The sequence below is a fragment of the Argopecten irradians genome, chromosome 4 (assembly GCF_041381155.1).
Source record: "Argopecten irradians isolate NY chromosome 4, Ai_NY, whole genome shotgun sequence".
In the NCBI taxonomy this organism is placed as follows: domain Eukaryota; kingdom Metazoa; phylum Mollusca; class Bivalvia; order Pectinida; family Pectinidae; genus Argopecten; species Argopecten irradians.
Window position 1 is genome coordinate 4975030 of NC_091137.1, and position 18387 is coordinate 4993416.

The 18387-nt window shown below is 34.5% G+C and overlaps 3 protein-coding genes across 3 annotated transcripts; all 3 read left to right on the top strand.

Annotated features, from left to right (window-relative positions):
* The first annotated feature begins 2199 nt into the window (after window positions 1-2199).
* On the top strand, window positions 2200-8514 carry LOC138322057 (uncharacterized). Its single transcript, XM_069266112.1, has 6 exons — window positions 2200-3791; window positions 4441-4498; window positions 7040-7148; window positions 7505-7572; window positions 7953-8067; window positions 8433-8514. Exons 2-6 carry the CDS (start codon window positions 4441-4443, stop codon window positions 8512-8514), a joined length of 432 nt encoding a protein of 143 aa, XP_069122213.1. The 5' UTR covers window positions 2200-3791.
* Window positions 8515-8543: 29 nt separating this feature from the next.
* On the top strand, window positions 8544-12567 carry LOC138322058 (uncharacterized). Its single transcript, XM_069266113.1, has 5 exons — window positions 8544-8750; window positions 9237-9361; window positions 10333-10468; window positions 11095-11226; window positions 11780-12567. Exons 1-5 carry the CDS (start codon window positions 8702-8704, stop codon window positions 12565-12567), a joined length of 1230 nt encoding a protein of 409 aa, XP_069122214.1. The 5' UTR covers window positions 8544-8701.
* Window positions 12568-14581: 2014 nt separating this feature from the next.
* LOC138320419 (uncharacterized) lies at window positions 14582-17892 on the top strand. The gene is made up of 4 exons (XM_069263376.1): window positions 14582-14770; window positions 15293-15379; window positions 16123-16176; window positions 16367-17892. Exons 1-4 carry the CDS (start codon window positions 14614-14616, stop codon window positions 16531-16533), a joined length of 465 nt encoding a protein of 154 aa, XP_069119477.1. The 5' UTR covers window positions 14582-14613; the 3' UTR covers window positions 16534-17892.
* Window positions 17893-18387: the final 495 nt, after the last annotated feature.

Below are 18387 nucleotides of genomic sequence, written 5' to 3' on the forward strand. Positions count from 1 at the left end.
ACGGAATACCGGCGACTTTTGTAGAGGCAGGTGTACCTCTTCCAAGCGAGCCGTTGGTTCCCTTGTCCTTTTATATAGTATATAGGCCTAGTACACATGTATACACAACAGACTTTCTCACAACCTACGTTACAAGTCCCTGTGACTTAAATGACCAAGTCAAAATCACAAAATCTACGGTTGTGGTGGTAAACAGTTTTTCCTGTACTTTGTAGAAACTCCATTTAAAGTGAATAGTCGGGCAAAGGAAACCAGTCTAAATGCATTCTTTGGCCTTCCAAAAGTCATTGCATACCATAATGATGAACAAGTTCTGCTTACGATGTCCAGTTTTGACCTTTGAAATTTTGGGGAAGCCCCGTGTAAATTTAGCACAGTTCTAAATATAAATTCGCCAAAACTCTTTGAAAACGAGGCTGCGTGGAAATGTCAACACGGACATGTGTTTCTCAGTCGTGTCAGTTTCGTTTCGTGTGATAAACCACTAATGCGGTTTGTAAATTGTTTTTTGAGATGATGCATTTGATGCAAATAAGTATTCTTACATTAACAACAATGCTTTGTAATCATTTTTCGATAAAAGCATCTTTAGACATGGAAATCGACACAAATATTCGCCCGATGCAGAGATGGGGCCCGGCAAGGGGCAATTATTGCCGCATCGCAATCGTCGTATTTCACATCAACCGAATCATGAAGGTTAATAAATAATCGTAACATTATTTCCCATTTAAAACCACACGGAAACGTTCAATACAACGTCCATGCATGTAGCTGTCAAAGATGTGAAAATAAATTAACTCATACATAGACATTATACATGGCATATTACATGCACAATATGTACGTTATATATTCCATTCACATGCGTTCAATCATTCTGTAGTTTTTTGCAGAGATTTAATTCAATTATCTATGTCTCTGTTTTTTGTAAACAATTTTTGACTTCTGTAGAGAGATGGCAGGAATGTCTTGCCGGAAGGAAAGAAACTTTTATAATGTATGTGTATTGTACAATGTACATGTAAACCTTTAGCTGCTGCAGAATTACAACTAGGAAATTCACTCAAACATTGATAATATTTAATTCTTCACATTCATGTAGGCCTATGCTATGAGAATTAACACCATATACACATCATGTATATTTCCAGAAAACATATAGGCCTACATATATGTATATAACTTTCCTTTCTTTTCTGTTGTTTCTTGTTCTTTTTTGTGCTCTGGAGAAAAAGATGAGTTGGAAGGAAAGTAATTAATTAAGAGAAATGTGTACTACATTACTTTGTCTGTAACGGAGGGGTTCTATACTGTTTTAATAGTCCAATATCATATAAGTAATAATTAAACTGAAAATTTCAAAATTAAGATGAAATAGTAAATTCCATTTTTGAATGAAGCAGTTCCCCTCCTTTGGGAGTACACAGTGTGTATACCCTTTTTATTTTTTAGGAATAATACCCAAATAGGAACCTGAAATAACATGTGACAATCAATCAGGTATGTGTGTGTGTGTGTGTGTGTTGGTTTACAATACAAAATGAGGTACTGACCCTGACTACACAACCACGAAGTGAGGTAACAAAAAAAAGCGAGGTACTTTTTCCCGTTACCTCACTTTGGCCACCTCGGTATATGCTTACAAACTTTATAATGAGTGTGCAGTCAAAATTTCAGGGTATACCTCACTCCACCACTCGTAAGTCATCACACAGTGTGTCGCCATACACGAGGTGTATCGATGCAACAGCTGCATATGACACACACACTCGGTAATTCCCGCCAAAACAACTTTCGGAAGCCATCGTGATTTTCATCATCCTCGCGCCTTTTCCTATGAACGCTTCAGCCTCGCCATCGCGGCGACAGAAGACAGAAGACGTAGGTGAGTGCTAGGCCATTCAGATTATTTACTTATCTCATGAGGTATTGTAATTCACAATTTCTGAAACAAACATGGCAGAAAGAGCATTATCTACGAAACGTGCCACTGGATATGTCATCTTTTACCAACTTAAGGACTTTATAGCAAGTCTTAATTACTGTGTTTTCAAAGGACTGGATTACTCCGAAGATTACGAAAGATACAGCGTCTATTTCTTTAACTTCCAATCAATGCTTAAGTTCGCTCATTATTGTCACAACATTGGCTTGAAATACAGATGTGTAAATATATATTCCGGTATGACACACACACTCGGTAATTCCCGCCAAAACAACTTTCGGAAGCCATCGTGATTTTCATCATCCTCGCGCCTTTTCCTATGAACGCTTCAGCCTCGCCATCGCGGCGACAGAAGACAGAAGACGAAGGTGAGTGCTAGGCCATTCAGATTATTTACTTATCTCATGAGGTATTGTAATTCACAATTTCTGAAACAAACATGGCAGAAAGAGCATTATCTACGAAACGTGCCACTGGATATGTCATCTTTTACCAACTTAAGGACTTTATAGCAAGTCTTAATTACTGTGTTTTCAAAGGACTGGATTACTCCGAAGATTACGAAAGATACAGCGTCTATTTCTTTAACTTCCAATCAATGCTTAAGTTCGCTCATTATTGTCACAACATTGGCTTGAAATACAGATGTGTAAATATATATTCCGGTAAGGCGCGGAATATGCTGCTGTCTGATCTTTACGAGGATTAAGCTGTTTGGTGTTGGTGTTGGGGGGTGCTTATTTTATTATTATAGTGTACTAGGCCCAGTACTACAGTATGGAAAAAATACATTGTATTGCTTTTAAGTTCTTTAACTAAAACATTTAAAACATTTAGTCGTTATTATCACTTGCCACTTTCTGAGAACCTATACGCTTAATTTAAACATTTTTTTTAAATCTCAGTCCTCTGGAAGTAAAAACATAGTTTCACTTTAAAAACATGAGTCTGGCTTGGTTTTAAAATTATGTCTCATGCACACATATTCTTTTATTTATTTACCGAATTGTAGGCTTACACTAACCGAAATTCTGTGAAATGGCAGCCAGTATTTTGAGTATTAAACTCGGAGTGGCCAATATTTAACAAGCTAGCTTATATATAGCATATTAATCTTGGATACCCCACCATAATGAATAAAAATACAATACCAATATGGATATTCCGAGTTAACATTACCATAATTTCCTGCATGATGCGCGTAGGACATACCCCATGGGAAGCAAAATCAGACATTTTCTATGATTTTGTAAGACAAATTCTGTATCCGCACTGGCGGGTTATACATCTATATTGGTACATATATAAGGATGCAATGTATTTCAGTTGAGAAAGAAGAGGATAGAGACATATTCAACAACATGTAAAATTTATGATTATATTTTAGGCTTCAAATGCATATGTATAATAAGCTCATTTAAAAGTGTTTTAGCAGGGGAAGAGAGTACTTCAGCTTTTAACATGCTGTTTTCTGAATAGCTTACAATATGTAGCCTGCATACAAATAATGTATTTGTCAACACTTGGCGGTTTTCACAGATAGCCAGCATTAGGCATCTTCTGATGTAAAATAAAAAAACTTTAACTATACTTTCACGATATTGGTAACAATATATATGAGAAACTGTTCCATCAATATAGTATTGTAACAAAACTGGGCCAATACGAGATAAACTGGGCCAATATTGAAAGCGTGCCAATCGAATGCACACCACAGCATTCGGCACATTTCTAGACTCATCATGGTGACCACGTTATAATACGACATGTTCTGATTAACAATTAAAAAAAAGTGTGAAGTGTCCCACTAACAACGCACGGACAGACATGGGGACATGTCACGGTAGGATGTTTCATGTTATATAGGTTATTAATCGGCTAATTCCATATTGGCCCTGTAATTTAGGCCAATTTTGTAAGGTCTGTTGTATTGGCCCGATGTCAGGCTGTAGGCTGAAGGCCAATGTAATAGACCGAGACAACAGGGCCAATATGGAAACTTGATTATTGATTAATAATATTCTAGATAATTAGTAAATATGACCGCTTTGAGTAAAACCTATCGATAAACACCAGTTAAGTTATAAAGGGAACAATGCTTGGTCTCACTCTGAGTTCATTTCCTGTCAACAAAATGACGAGAGCAAGTTGTGAATTTTGTACCATTGGGCAAAAAAATTTTCATCAAGGTCTACTTCCTAAGGTCTATAAATTCAACTTTTTCCTGTTTGGCAGTGAAAACAATTTTACTTCTTTCATTCATGGGTGTTTAACGAATTCAGTAGTTAATACAATAAGATTACTTGTGTTGGCACTCAAATGTAATATGCAAGTCATAACCTGTAAATTCCGCATTGTCTATCTACAAGTTGCTTTCCAAATATTTATTTATTTATCTTGATTATTTTTTTTTATTTATTTATTTCGGATACAAATGTATAATATACATGTACATTTTTTAATTCCAAATATAATTTTTTGGCATTTTTTAGATGATGAGGAGAAAAAAGACAACTGAAAAGGGACAAGATCTGAATCAGTATAAAATTGGTACGTATCAAAGTTCTGGTATCAATAAGTTTAACCATAGATTTATAAGTCCTTGGTTCAACAAAGTTAAACTAAGTTAATAAATGTTTGGCCTTGATGCAATATGATGATATAATATGATATCACATTTTTTTTTTATCTTTTAAATCTAATTATAAGCAACCAAATTGGTTGCTAAATTGCCAATAATACATTTGTAGAACACTTTTATAGCTACAGTAATCAAAACCTGGTGTAACTAATATACAGTATATGTATATTTTAATAATATGTTTCGTCACTCACATGTGTTGCTTGGTGTCTTCGGCGGCATGTTTCAGTGATATAGCACTATAAAAAGGGCAACAGTTCCACTATACAAGAAGACACAACATGAATATACCGCAGTCTCCCAAAACATGCACCCAGCACAACATACACGCAACACACCGCATACATGGGAGGCCGTACTTACATGACCATAGCTGTTAATAGGACGTTAATTAATCAAACAAACAAACAAAAATATACAGATCTAGAGGTGTAAAAATTTACTTGCCATGGGCAAGGACGTATATGAGAAGGATAAGTCACACTGGGTTTTGGGCAAGTGCGGCGCAGGAGCTTTTGTGTTTGTGCACTGAGCGACGACTGATTTTCCTTTGATATCCGCCAGCGCAGCCTTTGATGTAGCTAGCGGGTGCCAGGCTTCCCGTCTTACTTTCCGAAGCGGGCCTTCATTTCATGAGCTGTTGTATTTTTTTAACGAAAATTTAAGACATTTCTTCTAAATCTTTCGTCCTAAAAGCAAGTACTAAACGTTGTGAAATTTGATTATCCCCCGCCCAACGAAGAATGGGTTCCGTCCGTCCGTCCGTCCGTACGAATGGTTTCCGGAGCATAACTCTAAAACCAGTAGAGATATTTCCACGAAACTTCATACACACATTGGTCTTATGGTCTAGTAGTGCCTTTTGCTATTTTTAGGTTTTCATTTTTTGCATTTTTTCCGTAACCATGGAAACATTGCTGAAAATATCATATTTTTGTGTAAGAATCGTTTCCGGAGCACAACTCTAAAACCAGCAGAGATATTTCCATGAAACTTCATAGACACATTGTTCTTATGGTCTAGTAGTGCCTTTCGCTATTTTTAGGTTTTCACTGTTTGTGCTTTTTTCTTTAACCATAGAAACATTGCTGAAAATATCATATTTTTGTAGCAGGTTCATTTCCAGAGCATAACTCTAAAACCAGCAGAGATATTTCCACAAAACTTTATAGACACATTCTTTTTATGGTCTAGTAGTACCTTAATTTTGCTATTTTTAGGTTTTCATTTTTTGCACTTTTTCCGTTACCATGGAAACATTGCTGAAAATATCATGGTAAATGGTAAATGTTACTTTGCAAAACTCCACCCTAATATAAATGTCAAGGCTGTATACCTGATTCAACAATTACAGCCCCGCTCTACTTGTATTATACTCCATCTTTCTTTAGCTCAACTTCCTTTTTTTCTGGGTTTTTTTCATACACATAAGTCTCCACAATCAAACTTACTTCAGCTTTGATATCTCCATTGGCGGGGGATCTGAATGACTATGTCCTTGTTAACTTTACATTGGTGTTTCATTTGACTTGATATGACAAATATTTGTTGAGAAAAAACGGTTTTTATTCCGGATTCATAGGCATCTCGCATGGTGTTTAGTAGTGTAATAGGAGACAGTGACGAATCCTTCTCACTTATAAATCCTTGCCCAGGGCAAGGGACAGCTGAGTGAATTTCTGGACATAATTTTTCTGTTGCACCAAGTTTCATGCTATATCATACTCTTAACTAAATACATGTGTAAACATATCTGCTTAAGATATTAATTACTAAAAACAAATAATTTGGGATTAGAAACAATTTTTATTTCACAAAATGAAAAAAAAATTGAAATGGGTATAACTAGGTCGCTAGGGGCATCTTCAGTTCAGAGACGTTTTTCAGACATTCAAGCTGATAAAAACAATAATTAATCGATTTAAGTTACATAGAAATGCTTTTTAGAGTTAACTTACATTAGAAGTTGTCTAACCATTATTTTTAGACGTAAGCAAGCAGTTTTTCTCTGTAAAAACTATCTCGGTTCAAGGTAGGAAGTAACATTTGGTAACTAATAATGGAGCCTGAATCCAGTTTCCGGAATTCGGGAATTTAGAAAAAAAAAATAATAGAGAAACAAAAAAGAAAGTTAAAAAATGCAAATAATGCTGCAAATTAATTGTTTTATTTTTCTTATAATAATATGTTGTGAAATAGAATTAGAAATATTTATGAGATAATTCTAAAGATTTGATTTGTTATTTTCTAGTTATTACAGTACTGCGATAAAAAATAATTTTTTTTTGGGAAGGGGGGATTAGAATTTAATGTGGGGCAAGTGAATGATTGGGCGCTACTTGCCCGGGGCTAGTGACTTTAAAAAAAAAATTACACCCCTGATACATCTCTACTACTACATGTACTACATTTGCATTTTGGTATAAATTAATGTACTCATGGTATTTCAGGTGATGTGGTTTGTGCAAATATCAAAGGTTACCCAGATGGTTGGCCAGGTGTTGTCCGAAGGGTTTCTACTGACAATATTATTGTCTATTTTAAAAGTGACGACGATGAGTATGTATACACAAATAACATATAGTTTCAGTTAACTTGTAGTAAACATCTATATGATCTAGCTTATATTAATAATTATTTACATGTACATGTACCTTAACTTAATTAATAAACGCTTTAAACAAAACTGAAAGTATCACATGACCCTTATTAATTATACATTGTACCACTACCTTTTGTCAGTTACTGTAAAGCAAGTAAGAATTAACACATCATTTATGTACCATACTTGATAATATTGCCAAATATTTAGTCAATTATCAAAAAAAGATATTCTCTATACCGGTATATATAGTTTTATTGGTTTAAAAAACATAAACATCTACTATGTACTACAATGACATTTTACATTGCAGATTTACATTTAATAGGAAGAAAGTAAAACCATTTCATCTGAATGAAACTAAGATGAATGAGACGGCAAGTATGTAAAGAAAATTAATTAATTATAATTAAAGCCTAGAAATCATGAGGTCACAGTGGCCAAGTGGTTAAGATATGTCCAAACAAATTATCACAAGTCCTTTACATCTAGCTGGGCTGCAAGTTTGAATCCCATTTTAGGCATTTGCCAGTTACTGACACTGGTCGATGTTTTTTCTCCGGGGACTTTCCTCCACCAACAAACCTAGCACATTCTCAACTGACCATTGCTGTTAAAAGGACGTTAAACTAACACAACTATAAACCAAAAAAAAAATCATGTCAACTTATCTGTAGCTTAGTAGCTAGAATTCATGTCAAAGTATAAATTATCAGTATTGCAAAAAGATGCAAAAAATACACAGGAATTTTTTTTTTCAGGAAAAATAAAGGATTCACAGATGCGTGATATGTTTATTCAAGATTGTGAGTGGGCTAGACGGAAGATGAGACCTAGCATTGTAATTTGTCCAAGTGGATTAATAATGACAAAAAGGTATGAAATCGCATCATATCAAATGGTATTGACTTGTTTTTTCCGTATAATTACATTACCAGGCTGCAAAAATGAAGACCAAATCTAACCAAGTGTGTTGTTGCTTTGTTCAGAGATTCTTTCATTTAGGTTCTGTTTGGTATAATAAATTTTCTTGCTAAACAAAATACATTCGTAGAATTTCAGCACATCCGAATGGCCGAAGAGCTCATGTCATGGCCTGGCGTTTGTCGTCTGTCTGTCGTCACTGATATTTCATTTAAATCGCTGCTAGTAATAAAGTAACGAATGTATGAATTAATTAACCACTACTCATAAAGTGTTTGATAAATTTATATAAAATTTGATCAATTAAATTATCATAGGAATGAAGAAGACAAAGGCCGGCCGGTATCTCAAAATTGGGTCTCAAATTATTTTGCCTTCAATAACTTGACAGAGTTTTAAGAGAAATGATTAATAAAAGTTAATACTTTGCAAGTCTTTTTCATCGTAGAAATGTAATAATTAATTTGCCTTAATCATTGTAATAGCCAGTTGATTGATACACTAGTCCTCTTTGTTTTAATCTACTATTTCTTTTTGTTATTTTCAGAAAAATATACTCGAGCTTTGCTGTAATAACAGTTCAAAAATGAGCGAAGTGTTCACAGAAGATGTAACACATGTTGTAATAAAGACTGGTAGGTTATATTGTACATGGGTAGACATCATCACAATTGTGAAAATATTTTTAAGCAGTTTTTCAATTGAATAACCTTCACCTTTTTTTTAAGGTAACATAATTCAGATATTTTATAATCTTTCAATAATCAAGAGACAGAGGATGTCATTTTACCAGTAACATGTTTGGAAGTCTTATAGATGACTATGATAATGATACCCTGGTTGAGAAAACATCTCTCCCTACTGGTATATCAGTATAGTGCAATGCACCATAAAAATTTGCACTGTATGTTATGGAGTGTAGCTGAACTGTTAATTTTAGGTCTCTTGAGACCAATAATAGTGCAGATTTTCATTAGCAAATTTGTAAATTAGGAAAATGAAAATGTCAGACAGATTGCTAATTAGAAATTTGATTGATACATGTAGTTTGGTATTGTTGTTTCTAAAGAATTTAATCTGATATTCATTTTGTCAATTATTCATTTTTCCCATGTTTGTAGATCCAGAGGGAAGTCGCATTTGTGACCGAACATTGAAGTTTTTCAAAAGTATTGCTAAGAAGTGCTGGCTCCTCGACTACCAGTGGATAGTTGACAGTGTGTCTGCTGGTCATCTTTTACCTGAGGTTAGAAGTATTGCAATGTTATTTATCTCATAACTATGCATGTTTCACAATCAAAATCCCATGTGATAAATTCCATAGCAGTTGGTTATCGTTTATGTTTACACACTCCAGTGTGTAAACACCTACGGACCCTCTGATTGGTCAACTCCAAGATCTCTTGATTGCGATTGGCTCTCAACTTCGGGCTACTTTGTACAGCGTAAGTTTCGCTGAATGAAGACGAGAAAATGGTCATCACGGTATAAATATGGAGTAAAAGTTATGGGATAAATAAGTTCCCCAACGCGTGACTGTTGTTTATCATGTTTATCTAAACTCTCGTTAGTTAATTTTCAAATTTTAAAAAGACACTCGCTAAAGCTCGTGTCTTTTCAAAATTTCAAAATTAACTAACTCAAGTTTGATAAACATGATAAACAATGGCAGTCACTTGTTGAGGAACCTCTATGTAATACACCTGGTCCATTAATCATACAGGTGCCCTTTTTAGTAATCATTTTATTTGTCCATCTGTCAGTCCATCATCTATAAATATTGGCTCTGGCTAATAATACCAATATCCATTAACGCGTTATGTTGAAAGTTTGTTAATTATGTTCACATTATGAATTTTATATGTGAGGTCAAAGGTCGAAATCTTGTGGTTCAAGGTCAAGGTCAAATTTAACATCTTTTCATTGATAAAATGTTATAACATTGTGATACAAAATTGGTAAGAATTACAAGATGAGTCAACTGATGACAGTTACTGGCTAAAGATGAAGGTCATTTTATTTCTATATTATATAGAGGCCCTTGCTGACTTGTCAGGAGTACTGTCCTATATGCTCACCATAGAATACACACATGGTGGATCATAATGTTGTAATTATTTTGGTGTTATAAGGTTGAAGTTGTCACCAAAATATGCTATTTATTTTCCTGAAAATGTTCTCGTGATGTGTTGCATAAAATGTCTTACTATTTTAAAGGAGGACTTTGAAGTGATTGGAGATACTGTCACAGAAAAAAAGCACTATGGGCCAAAGATTTCACGACTGGCAGAGTCACCACTTCTCAAAGACTATCAAATTTATTTTTACGGAAGAACATGTGACATATCAAAAGGTAAACTGCATGATGAAAGGTCATATTAACCACTAACCAGATACTATATATATTTTGTATTACAAGTTCTATATCATTTTTAACATAAATCAAAAGTGAAAATTAACAACTCAATAACACTTTACAGACAGACCAGTAATACTGACAAATATAGCTAACTAGGAATGACTAATAATAAGATAGAGACTGCTTACTTCTGCTACCTTTAATTATTTATGCACTACAGGGCATACATATGTCAAAATTATTTCTATAAACATGACATGGCACCTTTAGTAAACATACAATCATTATAAAATATACCAATTGTAGTGTGTATTTAAAAACCCATAATTTATAATACTTTATGTGTAGTGAATACAAAAATATTGGCATCTTGATACAATACTGCAGTATGTAATTTTTTACATTTGTTCACTTCTAAACCAGTAACATCGCCTTTGGAGAGTAAATGCACCAGACATTTCAAATTTTGTTGGTTAAATGGATATTTTTACATTGTAATTGAAGGAAGTCAAGATTATGTGAAATATTTGGATACCTATCTTTCATAACATATAAAGAGGCAATGCCCATCATGACAGTGTTAATTGATTATTTGATGTTCCAAATAAAATGTCTTTCAGATGATCTTGAAGATCTAGCAACTTCTTGTGGTGGTTCTTTGCTAGATTCTGCAAAACGGTTGACCCCTGAAAGTCGACAACTCGCCGTGGCATGTGTTGATGAGTTTACATCTGACTATGACAAGAAGCAAGGTAAGCAAAAGGTCACCAAATTCAAAGATTGACATAACCTTTAAATTACATTTGCTAGACAAAAGGCATTTGTCTATTTCTGCTTGTAAACTTTAATTCATGTTTGATAATTGTGTAAAGAGAGCACTCCAAAATTTTTGGATTACCATCTTCAGTTACTTGGTTGAAGTTTTCGTTTTCAGTTCAACTTTGGTAGATTATCTTCCAAATGTCTTAATTAATCACTGCTCCAAAATCATACAGGTGTTAGCGGTGGTAAGCTTTTTTCCAGATTCTCTACCATCCATCAAATATTAAAATACTGATTGTGAATACTACTAAAATGGGGGTTTAACCTTACAATCCTTTAGGGTTTAATACAAATGCATTCCATCTCTCCCACAGACAATGTTGGACTAGCCCTTATATACATTACATATTTATTTGATGATACATGTACATGTACAATAGGGGTATTGGGATAAGGTAATTGAAAACACTATATTTTCATGTACTCTGATATTCAAAATATGTACTTTAATATCTTGAATAAACAAACATATTATTGTTTCAGTGACAACTATGACAATGGGATTACAAACAGTGTCTCATGATTGGTTATTGGACTCCATCACAGTCTTCCAAGTGCAGGATTTAACTGAATATCTCATCACTGATAAGGAGCATCAGACTGGTGACAATGAAATGAATGAAACTGAGGAAAAGCAGAATAGAGATAATGCGGAAGTCACTTTAAAGAAAGAAGCACTGTCCATGAGTGGAATTAAAACTAAAGGCAAGGAAAGTATTGACATTGGTAACAACAACGCTGATTTTGGAGGCCAAGATGGTCATATCGATGAGAAAAATGATCCTGATTTTCTGCCTGATCCAAATGATAAGACGCTGGATACTGATCATGATGAAGTCAATTTAAAGAAAGAAGCACTCTCCATGAGTGGAATGAAAACTAAAGGCAAGGAGAGTATTGGCATTTGTAACAACAACACTGATTTTGTAAGCCAAGATGGTCATACAGATGAGAAAAATGATCCTGATTTTCTGCCTGATCCAAATGATAAGACGCTGGATACTGATCATGATGAAGTCAATTTAAAGAAAGAAGCACTCTCCATGAGTGGAATGAAAACTAAAGGCAAGGAGAGTATTGACATTTGTAACAACAACACTGATTTTGTAAGCCAAGATGGTCATACAGATGAGAAAAATGATCCTGATTTTCTGCCTGATTCAGATGATGAGATGCTGGATACTGATCATGATGAAGTCAATATAAAGAGAGAAGCACTGTCCATGAGTGGAATGAAAGATAAAGGCAAGGATAGTATTGACATGTTGTAGCAACAACTACGGTGATTTTGGAGGCCAAGATGGTCATACAGATGAGAAAAATGATCCTGATTTTCTGCCTGATTCAGATGATGAGATGCTGGATACTGATCATGATGAAGTCAATATAAAGAGAGAAGCACTGTCCATGAGTGGAATGAAAGATAAAGGCAAGGATAGTATTGGATGTTGTAGCAGTGACGGTGATTTTGGAGGCCAAGATGATGACACATATGAGATAAATGATCCTGATTTTCTGCCTGATTCAGATGATGAGATGCTGGATACTGATCATGATGAAGTCAATATAAAGAGAGAAGCACTATCCATCAGTAAATCAAAAACGAAAGACAACAAAAGGAAAAGAACAGATGATTGTAACAGTGATGGGAAGAGCAAGGTTATGGTTTCAGATAGTGATTCCAATCCTGAATCAGAAGTGTTTCCTATGCTTAATAGCAAACAAGGGAAAAAGAAGCAAAACTCTGGTGTAAAGGTGCAAATGGCTCATAATGGAAATAAAAGGAAGTGGGACAAAAAACACTACTGTATGTATTTGTGGTAAAAGCAGTACAAATATCAGAAAGCATTATTTCTCAAAACAACATCGATCTGAAAGCAAGGTACAGCGGATCTTAAGCTTCCCGTTACACTCCAAAGACAGAAACTTGGCATTAGAGGAGCTTAGAAATGCTGGAGATTATAAACATAATTATGAAGTGATAAAATCTGGAGAAGGAACACTTGTACCTTGGAGAAATGTGACTGAGGAAACAGAAGCATCACAAATGTTACCTTGTGAGTATTGTTTAGCTTTCTTTATGAAGACAGAGCTCTGGAGACATCATACTGTATGCAAGTTCAGGAAGGACTCGGATCAAAAGAAGTATAGAAAGGTATTTAGTAAAGCAGCTGATCTGCTACCATGTGAAACAAAGGTATCGGAAGGCTTCAAGACAAACATTCTGCAAAGAATGTCTGGAGATCAGATATCATTGGTAGCCAGAAATGATACAATCATAACCAAACTTGGAGAAAAGTTATATAAAAAAACATGGACATCTGGAACACATGTACAATTACATTGGACAAAAAATGAGAGAGATGGCTCGCCTACTTATTACTATCAGAGAAGAATCTGAAATTACAACCATGGAAGATCTGATTGAGCCAAGTCATTTTCCTGTTGCACTCAAATGTACACAAAGATTATGTGGATATGAAGAGGATACCAACACTTACCGAAATCCGTCATTGGCTCTCAAGTTAGGGTATTCCCTTAAGAAATGTGCATTGATTCAAAAGGCAAATGCCTTGATTGAAGAAGATGACGACAAGCGAAAGAAGGCAGAGAATTTCATTTCTGTCCATGAATTAATGTGGCCTAATGACATTTCCAGTGCTGCACTGACAACCCTAAAAGCAGGAAAATGGAACAAGCCATCCCCTCTCCCTCTAACAGAGGATGTGTCCAAACTTCAAACACTAGTGAAGGAAAAACTGAAGACACTTTCAGCTTCTCTGAGCACTGGAATAGAAAACTCAAAGCCTGAGAAGAATGTGTATGCTCAACTGTCAGAAGTTGCACTGGTAAAGCTTGTAATGTTTAATAGAAGAAGAGGTGGTGAAGCAGAGAGACTAACTATTGAGTCATATCAGCAAAAAAGTGGAAATAATGCCCCTATCAAGGAAATTGAAGATTCCCTATCACCAATGGAAAAGAAAATGTGCTCTCTGTTTCAAAGGGTGGAAATTCGTGAAAGAAGGGCCGTAGGGTCCCAGTGCTGCTTACAAAAGACTTGATAGAAGCAATTGATTTGCTACTAAAAGCTAGGGAGAGTGTTGGAGTTAGCAATGACAACCCTTATGTATTTGCAAGGATGAACTACGGCTCAAATAAAGCAATCAGGGCATCGGATGCACTACGAAAATATGCTAGATTGTGTGGGGTTAAACAAGTTGAAAATGTTACTTCGACAAAGTTAAGAAAGCACATCGCAACAGTCAGCCAGATTATGAAATTTTGGCAGAAATGATTTGGAACAATTGGCAAAATTCATGGGCCATGACATTGATGTCCATAGATCATTCTATCGACTTCCAGAGTCTACTATCCAAGTGGCCAAACTTGGGAAATTCCTTCTTGCTTTGGATTCCGGAGAAGTTAGTAAATACAGTTCTTGCACACTCGATGATGTCACTCTTGAAGATGATGGTAAGCTATGCAAGTATAGATAGAAAATTAATAGTCATTTATGCTGAACTTAAATTTAAGTTTTATCTGGCTCCCTAACAGGCCTTAGTGTTCACAGTAACTCTTAATACATCGATTATATGTTAATATTTGTAAAAGTGAAACTTTTACTAATATATAATATAATATGATACTGATACTACAGGACCCAGTTGGTGTATGCTACACATACACTGTGTCTGTAAAGTCGGATTGTGTCGGTAATGCCAGTGATCATGGCACCATTTGGTTAATATGCTCCTATGTTGTATATATAATATCTAATTTTTTGATACAATGAAGAAAGTTGACCAAAGTCTGGTATTTACTTCCAAGCTCATTTTCTTGAAAATCTACTGAGGTGACACTAAGCTAGGTTTAATATTTGAAATATCTAGGTTAGTGTATTTTACACAAGTGTTTTATCTTCATTCTCATGTTCTTTGGTATAGATTTTGCATGTTTATAAATGATTTTAAACAACTTTTATATGATGTACTTCAGATGTTGTCATAGAAGATGACCAGGAGGGGGAGGATATAGAGAGAGACGACACAGATTCGGATGATAATGAACTACAACTTGAGCAAGGTATGGTGTGATCCATAAAATGAAATTGTGCTACCCCTGTAGAACCTATGTAATTTACCAATATATTTTTTTCTCTATACTGTATTCAACGTTATTAGAGCCCTGGGAGCTTACAAAATTGTAACAAAGGGGGCGCTTGTAAGTGAACCAAAATGTAAGTTGTGAACGAAAAAAGTCAGACATATTTTTAAAACTCTTTCTGTATTTGTGACACATTTATCTGTTACAGTATATAGTACATACATATGCCTTTTAACCTTAGAGACGCATTATTATGTGATTCACATATAAAAGACCAACAAGTTCATGTAATGTGGGATACAATGCTGATGTTAGAGTCAGCGCATATTGTAAAACATTGTTCAACTTCAACTTCTTCTCCAGAAAAAAGTGAGGGTGCTTATAGGGGGAGGGGAGCTAAATATCGGCTAATTACAGTATGTGTAAATTGTCCCCTTACAACATTTGCTTGAACAGTGTATCTAGTGTAATATGACATGGAGAGATTTTCAACTTTCTCAAAGTTTTGATTTTTGCTCAGCTTAAAATAAAAACTTCTTAAGACTTGTTTCATAAAATCTCATATATGAAATAAAAACTAAGATTCTGTAAATATTGCACTAAGTAAGTGGTCATTAATGCTTCCTGCAATAATTTACACACATGCATGTACTTGTTGTACATAAACATATTGTTAAATAAAAGTCAGTTTGAATGCAATATATTTTTATTTTCCATTTCAGTAACCCCTCAATCCAGTCCAACGGCTCATTCGAAACCCTGTCATACTAAAAGAGGTATATATAATATCTTTAGCGTTACCATTATAATTTTCATTATAATTTTTGCTTCGTTTTCTTAAATAATAAGACATACAAAGTCTCCATTGGCTTCCAACTTTTCATATAAAAGTTGGATCACAAGTGAAGTAAGCTGCTGATAATGGTACCTTACATGTTCTAACTACAAGCTTGTCTTTACTTTCAGGCCAAGTCATCTTAAACACTAAACAACAGACCTGTCTCAAGCAAATGTTTAAAGAAAACATATTGATGCGCAAAGAGTTGAAAATGAGAGACTGTATCAATGCCATTGCTGCCAATGAATGTCTGAAAGGTTTAGGATGGAAAAAGATAAAAAAATACGATACATAATTGGATTATGAATGAGAAAAGGAAAACAAAAAAATTGCAAATGCAGTGATCAAGTTGCTCTATTGAGCATGGACTTTATAGATGCAATATCGCAAATAAACAACTTGATTTAGCTTTTATTAGGTTACCAGTATGTATCATTTGTTAACATTGAATTTGTTCATCAAATAGATGATATTATGTGAAACTTATTAGTTAACATTTTGGGAATGTAAATACCAGGTATTAATCAATTGCCAGTGGGTGACAATTTGTAATATGTGGTCATGTGATTCTAGTTTATTTGGAATCATATAAGGTTCAGATTCTGTTTAAACATGCAAGGACTAGTAAGATGTTTTCAATGGTGTCCAAAATATTTAATGAAGTTACAAACATTTTTCATGCTTCAAATAAGGATATTTAAAAGCTGGTTATCTGTATCATGAAGTAGTAAGAGAGATCTTACAAAAATGTCTGAAACATTATGGTGGAATATATTAGGAATGCATGAGCATTTTTGCAAAGAAAAACAATTTTATCAACTTTAAAGTACTTATATATGCCATTTGATGTTTGTTTTACTCAGTAGATCTTATCTGCTAATCTCATCATACCAATTTTAATCAGTCTCTTTAATGTGCATATTACATAATATCCATACAATGAAGTTGTGTTTCCCTCAATAGGATTTACCATTGCAAAGTCACTGCCTTTTTTTTTTTTTTGCATAAAGTACTTCAGATTTTTAGGTCATCTGACCCAAAGGGTCATCTGTTGTCGTCCGCTGTCTGTCGTTCATAATGAATTTCTACTCTAGTTCCACAAGTACGATTTACCTGCAACTTGCCCAAAATGGTCCTGGGATGTTCCTGACCAAAGTCTTTTTCAAACAATCTGAAATTTACCTTGAAATTTTATTTTGAACATATTTAAGAGCACTTCAGCTGAAACTTAACTGAAATGTTCAAGTGTTCTTACTTTTTTTGATGATACAAAGTTGGACATGGCAACCTGTACAGCTGATATTTTGTTATATACATATGTAGTATAATTATTAGCTCACCTGACCCGTATGGCCGGTCCTTTATAACATTCTTTTATAAACTTTCAGATATAATTATACACTTTCTAAGTTGGAAAAGTATATATATGGAGCAGCATTGCTAAATACGTAAAGAACACCCATTTGTGAAATTGTTCACAACAGATTTCTAGTACTGTTGAATTGATTGTCATGTAATCGTTAATTGGGCCTTTTGTTTTGGCTTAATCCTGAGTGGGCAATATAAATTAGGGACATTGTTTTGCTTCAGAAGTTAGCGTTACATGTAAGTCAACGCTAAGAGGGAAAAATAAAAGTTGAGTAATTCAAATTCATATATTGACTTGTAATATTTTTATATGGGAAAGCTCAAATTACCCATATTGTGTGTAAACAATATACCGTTGAATTGAGGTAACTTTATTTACCTCGTTAGGCTGAGATAGTTTTACCATACCGTGTGTAAACAATATACCGTATAAATGAGGTAACTTTATATACCTCGCTAAGCTGAGACAGTTTTACCACACTGTGTGTAAACAATATACCGTTTAAATGAGGTAACTTTATTTACCTCGCTAGGCTGAGACAGTTTTACCACACTGTGTGTAAACAAGATACCGTTTAAGTGAGGTAACTTTATTTACCTCGCTAGGCTGAGACAGTTTAACCACACTGTGTGTAAACAATATACCGTTTAAATGAGGTAACTTAATGTAAATCGCTAGGTTGAGACAGTTTAACCACACTGTGTGTAAACAATATACCGTTTAAATGAGGTAAGTTTATATACCTCGCTAGGCCGAGACAGTTTTTCCACACTGTGTGTA

Excerpts from the sequence above, each read along its gene's own strand:
- LOC138322058 (XM_069266113.1), top strand. The coding sequence starts at position 8,702 with ATGAGCGAAGTGTTCACAGAAGATGTAACACATGTTGTAATAAAGACT. Across the intron at positions 9,362-10,332 it reads CTGGTCATCTTTTACCTGAG|GAGGACTTTGAAGTGATTGG; the intron begins GTTAGAAGTATT and ends ACTATTTTAAAG. Across the intron at positions 10,469-11,094 it reads AACATGTGACATATCAAAAG|ATGATCTTGAAGATCTAGCA; the intron begins GTAAACTGCATG and ends AATGTCTTTCAG.
- LOC138322057 (XM_069266112.1), top strand. The coding sequence starts at position 4,441 with ATGATGAGGAGAAAAAAGACAACTGAAAAGGGACAAGATCTGAATCAG. Across the intron at positions 4,499-7,039 it reads TCTGAATCAGTATAAAATTG|GTGATGTGGTTTGTGCAAAT; the intron begins GTACGTATCAAA and ends ATGGTATTTCAG. Across the intron at positions 7,149-7,504 it reads TTTAAAAGTGACGACGATGA|ATTTACATTTAATAGGAAGA; the intron begins GTATGTATACAC and ends TTTACATTGCAG.
- LOC138320419 (XM_069263376.1), top strand. The coding sequence starts at position 14,614 with ATGGGCCATGACATTGATGTCCATAGATCATTCTATCGACTTCCAGAG. Across the intron at positions 14,771-15,292 it reads TGTCACTCTTGAAGATGATG|ATGTTGTCATAGAAGATGAC; the intron begins GTAAGCTATGCA and ends GATGTACTTCAG. Across the intron at positions 16,177-16,366 it reads ACCCTGTCATACTAAAAGAG|GCCAAGTCATCTTAAACACT; the intron begins GTATATATAATA and ends CTTTACTTTCAG.